The sequence below is a fragment of the Suricata suricatta genome, chromosome 7 (genome assembly GCF_006229205.1).
Source record: "Suricata suricatta isolate VVHF042 chromosome 7, meerkat_22Aug2017_6uvM2_HiC, whole genome shotgun sequence".
Taxonomy (NCBI): domain Eukaryota; kingdom Metazoa; phylum Chordata; class Mammalia; order Carnivora; family Herpestidae; genus Suricata; species Suricata suricatta.
In genome coordinates, this window is record NC_043706.1 from 64,986,072 (window position 1) to 64,994,796 (window position 8,725).

The window sequence follows — 8,725 nt, forward strand, 5'->3', positions numbered from 1 at the left end:
TAAGCACTATTCGATGAGGAAATTATGTTCTAAGTATGGTGCCAGGCACTGGAAATGCAAAGTTGTACAAAGTAAGTCCATCTCTGCCTTCAGTGGGGGTGGAAGCAGAATATATAAAGACCAACAGTCAACAGTAATTGGGTTAAATACTATGGAGGTACCATGACAGGGAAAGAAACCAACATCCCCAGACTCAGCAATCAAATGGAGCCGGCGAGACGGGGCCTGGGCAGGTCGCCCTGAGTCTCCCCGGCCTTTCCACCGTGCGAGCCTCCCCTTCCTCTGAAATCTGGCAGCGTGCAGCCTGAGTGCCCCTCAACCCACCTCCCTCACGCAAGACCCTGCATTGTCAATTACTTTTTCTCATCTCCACAATGAAATCATGAACTACTGAGGGCAAAGGTTTTCTATTTTGTTATGCCTGATGGCACTTTATAAATAGTAAGATTTCAAAAAATATTTGATAACTAATGCAACTTTCCCAGAGAAAATGTCCAACATACATCGAGAATATACTTCCTCCCCTTCCCCCCCCACACATGCACACGCGCACACACACACACACACACACACACACACACACACACCAGTTGAGTATCTGGAAGATGAATTAATGACAGTGGCTGAAAGAAGAACAGTAGGGTAAAAAGGATCACAGAAGGAATGTACATGCTAAATCACGATAGTGTGTGTCTGAAACTAATGTAACACTGTATGCTAAATTTACTGGAATTAAAATGTAAAACTTACAAAAAAAATAGAAACATTTTTAAAAAATTTAAAAATGGGGTGCCCAGGTGGTTCAGTTGGTTAAGCGTCCGACTCTTGATTTTAGCTCAGGTCATGATCTTGCAGTCTGTGACTTCGAGCCCTGCTTCAGGCTCTGTGCTGACTCGTGGAGCCTGCTCAGGATTCTCTCTCGCCCTCTCTCTCTCTGCCCCTCCCCTGTTTGTTCTCTTTCTCTTTCTCAAATTAAATAAAAACATTTAAAAATGGTTTTAATTTTTAAAAAACTAAAAATGTAATTGAAAAAATGAAAATAATATAATAAATTTAAAAATACAAGGGATAGACATGAAGGTAGAAGATGGGAAGAAAATAAGTAAAAAGCAATCTGGAAATCCACAAATATTCCCAAAAAATAGCACTAAGAAACAAAATGACCCAATAAGTTCAGTTATATAGTCATATAATGCTGTTTCTCAATTATCAATGAAGCATGATCACAACTTACGTGTAGTTTCCTGAGCAGTCACCGGGGGGGACTCCCCCTCGTCATACACTGCAGAAACCCCTACTGTGTACAGGGTTTGTGAGAGGAGGTCTTTGAGAGGCGTGCTGGTCTGTGACCTGTCTACCTCTACCTGTAATAGAGCAGGGGAACTATTTTTACAAAGTGTATAGTTTTAACATCTCAGCTGTTTACCTCTTAGCGCAAGAGCATAAGAATTGTGCTACGAAAAATTGCAATGTTTTCCAATTTGCATAAGAGTCCAGGAACCAGAGACAGTTTAAATGCTTCCAAGGTGGAAAAATATATCGACACTAGGATTTGGCAAGTGACTCTCTACAGATTCAAACAACCTAACCAGTTTGCACCAACAGTTTCTTTGTTTCCCTTTGTATCACTGCCTTATTTCTTTCAGAAATGTTCTCCTGTACATTATCTCATTTGCTATGCACAAGAATCCTGTGAGACCCACTGGTCATTGTGCCTCTTTTGAAATTGAAACCCAGAATGAAATGAATGTGTGCACATGTATAAATTAGCTTTAGTATAATCCAAATGACCAGCAATCAATAAGTGGGTGCTTACAGAAACTATTTCTAACTTGCAAAAATATCATTGATGTGTCCCCAAGCACACATAACTTTTAAATCCATTCTCTAGCGAAGGCCCTCAGGCTGCTCCCACTTTGAATCAGGTTGTCATGGAAACAGATCTCTGCCTCAACATCATCTCAAAAATGCTCTCCACCAAAGGGACACTCCTCTATGAATATATTTACCGTTTCTCTCAGTTCAGCTCTATTGCCCTATCTTCCCACTATCTGATAAACTCCCCTCTTCTTTCCTGCATCCTTTGCTAGCTTTTATTTTTAGAAACATTATTATGATATTTTTTAGTAATTTCTAGAATGCAGCACTCCATAAAAGGCATCTGAATAAGAATGAAGTACCATGTACATTCTATGACTCTATCCATTAAGAAATGATGATTTTGAGATTAATATCACACAACAAAACACTTCCAAACTAGATGCAACATAGTCCAATATATTATCAGTATTCAAAAATGCTTTATTAATATAATAATTTTTCAATACTATATTAATAAAAGTGACAAGTATTCAAAATACACTATCCTCTACATTTATTTGGGCTCTTTTTTTAAACCTGCAGAAAACAAATATTTCCAAATCCATTCCAATCTTCAACTAACCTCTTTGACATCCTCTTCTGGTGTCTTGTAGCGAACAATGTATTTACGCACTTTTCCAGGCACGGGTTCCCATAAGACATTCATGGTGCTGTGAGTCACGTCTCTGAGTCTCAGATCTCGAGGTCTGGGTAAAGGCACTGGAGATGCATGAGAAAAGAGGTCTTTATGTATCTCTCAACCACAGAGCTCTAGTGCATTCACACAAGCTTTTAAGGAGATGTTTGGAGAAAACTTAACAGTGTGCAGCAAAATAACTTTAAAAAATAGCTATGCCGATAAACGTACTATGATTCTACCAGATAGAGCTCAATTTTTCTAAGGAAAGATCTTTAAAAATATGATAAATTAAAAATTTTATTATAATTCTAATTTCTCCTTTATATGCAGACTTCCTTCCACTCTATTTTAATAAGTTCTTACTTGCTGTTCAGCTATAATAAATCATAAATTCACCATAAATGTGCAGCATGTGTTTCTTTATCAGATATTTAAGTCCGTTAGATAGAAAACAAAATCAAAAGAGTTATGGTCCCTTAAGAATTGAAAATGATAGAAAAACAAATGGTTATGAGAATAAAGAATGAAGATGGCCAAAATTAAGTACCCGGTAAGCTGGTAAGAAAATCCACAGAAGCCTAAATGGTTACAAGAAAATCCAAATGACAAACTTTTTGCAGAGTCAAACAAAGCCTTACCTTAAAAAGAACAGGACTGAGGATAACCAACAAAGAAATGTTTTTGTGTCATATTAGACAGATCTCACTTTCTAGCTGCCCATTGACCAATTTCCTTTGTCTCTCATTTTGATTCTGTACATGCCTCCTCCTGAATGTCACCCTCCACCTCCTCCATGTTTCTGCACCTTTTTTTTCTCCCTTCCTCCACTGCTGTAGTCCAGTTCCATATGAAATCCACAACCAGACTTGCCTTTCATCCCATTATGACTCTTGGGTCTTCTCTCCAGGCACTCTGAGAACACATATCTCCATCCCTACCTGGCTTCCCATTCTTTCCATATGCCACTACCTCATTGCCACAAAACCACCAGCTCTGGAGAGGGTGTAATATGTAAAAACTGATTATTAGTTGTCAATGAATTTATACTGCCCCATCCTTCAAGAGCTATTTCTCTTTTCTGCCTTATGACACTTCTTTATCAGTTTCCCTCCCCCCTTGAAGTTTCCTTCTGACTTCTTAATTTCCTTAGAAATGTGGGCTGAGATTCAAATTTAAACCTAGTCATCTATTCCAGCATGACCACCTCAAAAAGTATGAAACAAAAGTTCTAGCCAGGAAAAGCAAGCGTCCTAAGTGCAATCATTGTCGCTTTTCAAGAAAACACACCTGAATGCCAATGAAACAAACCACAAACACAAAAGGGACTGATCAACACACACCAGAAAAGCGCAAACACAAAGGAGTCCCCATGCTTTCCACTGCCTTGTGTTACCTACTGGTGGGTGCCCAATACCCAGCCAAGTGACTGAAGTGCAGCAGATGACCAATCAATACGTTTTTGGCTCGAGTAAGCTGATTAACTCACTTAACTGAAACAGACTTATCAACATCTGCCATAAAGTTTCTATTTCAGCAAGAACTTGGAACATCTTAATCTTAAGTCTAGTATCTTCCTCCAAAATTACACTCACCCAACATTTCCTTCTCACCAGTGCTATATACCACGTTTCACAGATCTACAACAGAATCATCTTCAAGATGCCCCATTGTTTTATATTCTATGCCCGATTGACACTTGGCCAAAAGTACTTGGAAGACACCCACCACTGATTGTAAGTAACATCCTCAGAATGAACTATGTTAAATGTGAAAAAAAAGTACATCTTATAATCAATTTAAGATGCTGCCATAAGTCTAGAATTAACTTTCATTCTCAATTTTGATTGCCATAAAGAATAGCCCTATACTTTATGCACAAATTATCAAATCATTGATAGCATCATTGGGAGGAAGAAAAATCCTAATGAACATTATGTTTACAGTAATAAAAAAGGAAAACCAGTAATGTCTTACAGGTGACTTCCCGAGCAGTGACAGGTTCACTAGTGAGGTCGTGCAAGGCAGCCTGCACTGTGACCGCATACTCGGTGTTGGGGAAAAGACCAGTCAGCTGCACGTCGTTCACTGTTGGCCCCACACGCATCTGCATAGGGACATGCCAAAGGGAAATAAGACATTAAAATCAAACATTTCCATTTACTGGGGTTAGCCAATTACATCCTTTTTGTAACCACTAGATTATAAAACACAACCTTTACTTTTCATTTCTCTGAACTGAACTTTCTTTTTCATGACAATGTTTTTTAAAATGTGTCAAAGGTAACAAATCTAATTTTCTTGTTTTCTGTTTTGCATGTAGTTATAAATGAGTTTGTAAGTAACTGCAGTTTAATGCAGACTCTAAAACGATAAAGTCCCAGGAAGACCCAATGATAAAGAAACAAATGTCTCCCACCTCTTTTGGTTTTGCTGGTTCTGTGGCATTGGTGGGTTCATATGTCACGGTGTAGCCAGTAGCCCCTCCCACTGGCTGCCATTGCACGTGCATGGTGGTAGGGCTAATATCATAAATATTCATGCTGACCACAGGGACTGGTACTGTTGGAATGTAAAGGCAGACATCAGTCTAACTCCTGTTATTCTACTCATTTTTAATTGTTGTCTCCTACTTAACAATTGATATTTATATATGCTAAATAGAGAATGGGCTGCTTCAAGAAGTCAGTGAGAGTCAAAATAATTCTTTCCTCTCTCCTGAAAAACCCAATCTCATTGTTCATTGCCACCTCATATTCAGGATCGCAAGTTACAACTATTTCATAAAGGAAGAAAGTGTAAATTTCAACTGGCATTCCAATGAGTCCATATGGAAGTGAAAATAGAGAGCAACTTCCTGAAATGTCAATCTCTTTTTCTGGAATATCTTAAGTTGTCTCTTTTCAGTCTTCAATCATAGCATTTCATATGTAAGTAACCAGCACAGTATTTTATTTCATCATTCATTAAAAAAAAAAAAACTTTAGTTGAGAGTGCCATACATTAAGAACTGGAACTTAGGGAATTCATGGGCTTTTGGAAGCCAGGCCCATGAGGCACAGTAAAAGATCTACAGTTTCCTCTTCATTTGATACCCATAGGGCTTTCTATATATTGTCCAAAGATTGAGTTTAAAGTTCTAAGAAATTATCAGATTAATCTTGCCCATTATGAAACACATTATTTCCCACTTCCTATGGTCTAACATGAAGGGCGGTAAGAGAAGAGATGGAGGACTGGTTCAAGATGGTAGCAAAAGAAGACTGAAATCACCTCCTCCCATGGATGCAAAAAATGTATAGCAACAGATGAAGTAATTTCCTCTGAAACAGGAGGACCTGAAAACTAGAGGAACAGTGCCTCCATAGCAAAGATAAAAGAGCCATATCAGGGCAGGTGGGGGAGGTGGAGACTCTGCCTTGCCTGGGACCCCACCCCAAGCACAGTGACCTACAGTTGGGAAGTAATCCCCAAAATATGGAACTTTCTCACAAGAGGTGAAAGGAATGCACTTCACATTAGAATCCTGACCTTTGAGTCCAGCCCTTGAAAGACAAGCATCCAAAATGCCTCATTTTGAAAATCAACCGAAATGAAGTCCAGGGAAACCATAGTATTGTAGGGAACAGAGAATCTGCTCTTAACAGACACACACAGACACACTTGCTCTGAGATCCAGCCTAAAAGCAACAGTTTGGAAAGTGCCTGGATCATTAGTGAGGGACAACTGCTTATTAATCTTAAAGCTGCTGTCAGAGAGGCAGGAACTACAGTGACTTTCTCTAAGGGCAGAAGCACTGGCAGATGTCATTTTTGCAATCTCATTCTAACTTGCTCATGACAGAGCTGGAAGCACCAGTTTTGGTGCCCTTCCTCTTGCTTGCTAGCACCAGTGGGCATGCTACATGCCCCACTCACCCCAGCAGCAGTCACAACGCAACCAAGCTGGGTAAGTGCCCAATACCCCACCTACCTTGCACCACAGCTGTGTCCCCACTACAGCCAGCGGGTGCATACTATCCACATAAGGGGTGCCCTTTGGGTGCCTGGCTCTGGAGGCCAAAGGAGACTGCACTCTGGACCCCAGAGACCATCTCTTCCTACATAAGATCACTCCTTCAAGGCTGGGAGAGGTAGCAGTTTTGCCTGATATATAAACACAAACAGAGAGTTAGGAAAAATGAGGAGACAAAGGAATATATTCCAAACCAACGAACAGGATAAATCTACAGAAAAAGATTTTCATGAAATAAAGATAGCAACCTATTTGATAAAGAGTTCAAAGTAATGCTCATAAAGATGCTCACTGAATTCAGAAAAATGGGTAAACACAGTGAGAACTTCAACAAAGAGATAGAAACTAGAAGAAGGTACCAAACAGAAGTTATAACTGAAATGAAAAATATACTGGAGGGTTCTACAGCAGAATGGATGAAGTACAAGCCCAGATCAGTGGGCTGGAAGACAAAACAATGGGTCTCAACCATACAGAGCAGCAAAATGAGAAAGAATTTTAAAAGTAAAGATACCTAAAGGGACTTTTAGGACAACATCAAATGGCATAACATTTACATTATAGAGAAAGAAGAAGAAGAAGAATGAGGAGAAGAATGAGGAGAAGAAGAAGAAGAAGAAGAAGAAGAAGAAGAAGAAGAAGAAGAAGAAGAAGAAGAAGAAGAAGAAGAAGAAGAAGAAGAAGGAGGAGGAGGAGGAGGAGGGAGAAAGGACCAAAAAGTCCTTCAAACTATTCAAAGAAAGAGTGGCTGAAAACTTCCCTAATCTGGGGAAGAAAACAGACATTTGGGTTCAGGAATCTCAGAGAGTTCCAAATAAGATGAACCAAAAGACAGCCACACCCAGATACATAATTAAAATGGTAAGAGTTAAGAATAAGGAAAGAATCTTAGCTAGAGAAAAACAATTTAAGAATAAGGAAAGAATCTTAGCTAGAGAAAAACAATTTATTCCATACAAGGGAAACTCCATAAGGCTATCAGAGAGTTTTCAGCAGGATTTTACAGGCTGGAATGATGGGTCATGATATATTCAAAGTGCTGAAAGGATCAAATTTCCAACCAAGAATTCTCTACCTAACAGGATATCACTCAGAATTAAAGGAGAGATTAAGAGTTTTCTGGATAAGCAAAAGCTAAAGGAGTTCATCATCACCAAACTGACTTTACAAGGAATGTTAAAAGAATTTCTATACACTGAAAAGAAAAGATAGTAATTAATAAGAATATATATGAAAGTAATAATCTCACTGGAAAAGGTAAATATATGGTAAAGGAAATAGATCAATCACCAATAAGGCAAGTATGAAAGTCAAAAAACAAAAGAAGTTAACAAAAATTATAATAATTAGCTAAAGGATGCGTAAAATAAAATGTAAAATGTATCATCAAAAATATAAGACATGTGGGGCACTAGGGTGTTCAGCAATTGACTTTGGTTCAGGTCATAATTTCATGGTTTGTGAATTTGAGCCCCGCATCCAACTTTCTGCTGTCAGCACAAAGCCCACATGGGAACCTCTGTCCCTCTGTCTCTCTCTGTACCCCTCCTCCACTCCCACTCTCTCTCTGTCCCTCTCAAAAATAAATATTAAAAAAATCTTCTTACATAAAATGTCATTTATTAAAAAATATAAAACATATGGGATAAAAATGTAAAACTTTGGAATGTGTTCAAAGTTAGGTTGCTATCAACTTAAAAGAGACTATCATATGCATAGGATGCTACACATGAACCTCTCAGTAACCACAAAGAAAAACTAATACTAAGTATATAAAAGAAAATAATAAAGGAATCTAAGTATGACACTAAAGAAAGCCAAAAATCCACAAGAGAAGAGAAAAAGAGAAGAAAAAGGACAAACAAAAACTTCAAAAACAACCAGAAAACAACAAAATGGAAATAAGTACTTCCCTATTGATAATTTCTTCAAATATAAATGGACTAAACTTACCAATCAAAAGACAGAGTGGTTAAATAGATTTAAAAAAAAAAAAAGGACTATCTATATGCTGCCTACAAAAGACTCACTTCAGAAGTAAGGGCACACACAGTCTTGGGTTTTTCCCTTATTATTTTCGTTACTTTTTTTTTCCTCCTCTTTTTTTGGTGGTGGGGGTGGTTATGTTTAAATGAAGTTGCTTTTACAGCACCAAAGACTTAATCATCCATTTCCTACATAAAAGGTAGCTACTTTTTTGCATGGACCTCAAG

The 8,725-nt window shown here is 38.3% G+C and overlaps 1 protein-coding gene across 1 annotated transcript in view; it reads right to left on the reverse strand.

Annotated features, from left to right (window-relative positions):
- The window catches only part of COL12A1 (collagen type XII alpha 1 chain), a 116,904-nt gene that overhangs the window by 52,877 nt on the left and 55,302 nt on the right, over positions 1–8,725 (reverse strand). Inside the window, exons 24-27 of the mRNA XM_029944879.1 lie at positions 4,917–5,059; positions 4,475–4,604; positions 2,444–2,580; positions 1,235–1,364 (exon numbers count right to left, since the gene is read on the reverse strand). Coding sequence (XP_029800739.1) covers positions 1,235–1,364; positions 2,444–2,580; positions 4,475–4,604; positions 4,917–5,059 — 540 coding nt within the window. The remainder of the gene's footprint in view (positions 1–1,234; positions 1,365–2,443; positions 2,581–4,474; positions 4,605–4,916; positions 5,060–8,725) is intronic.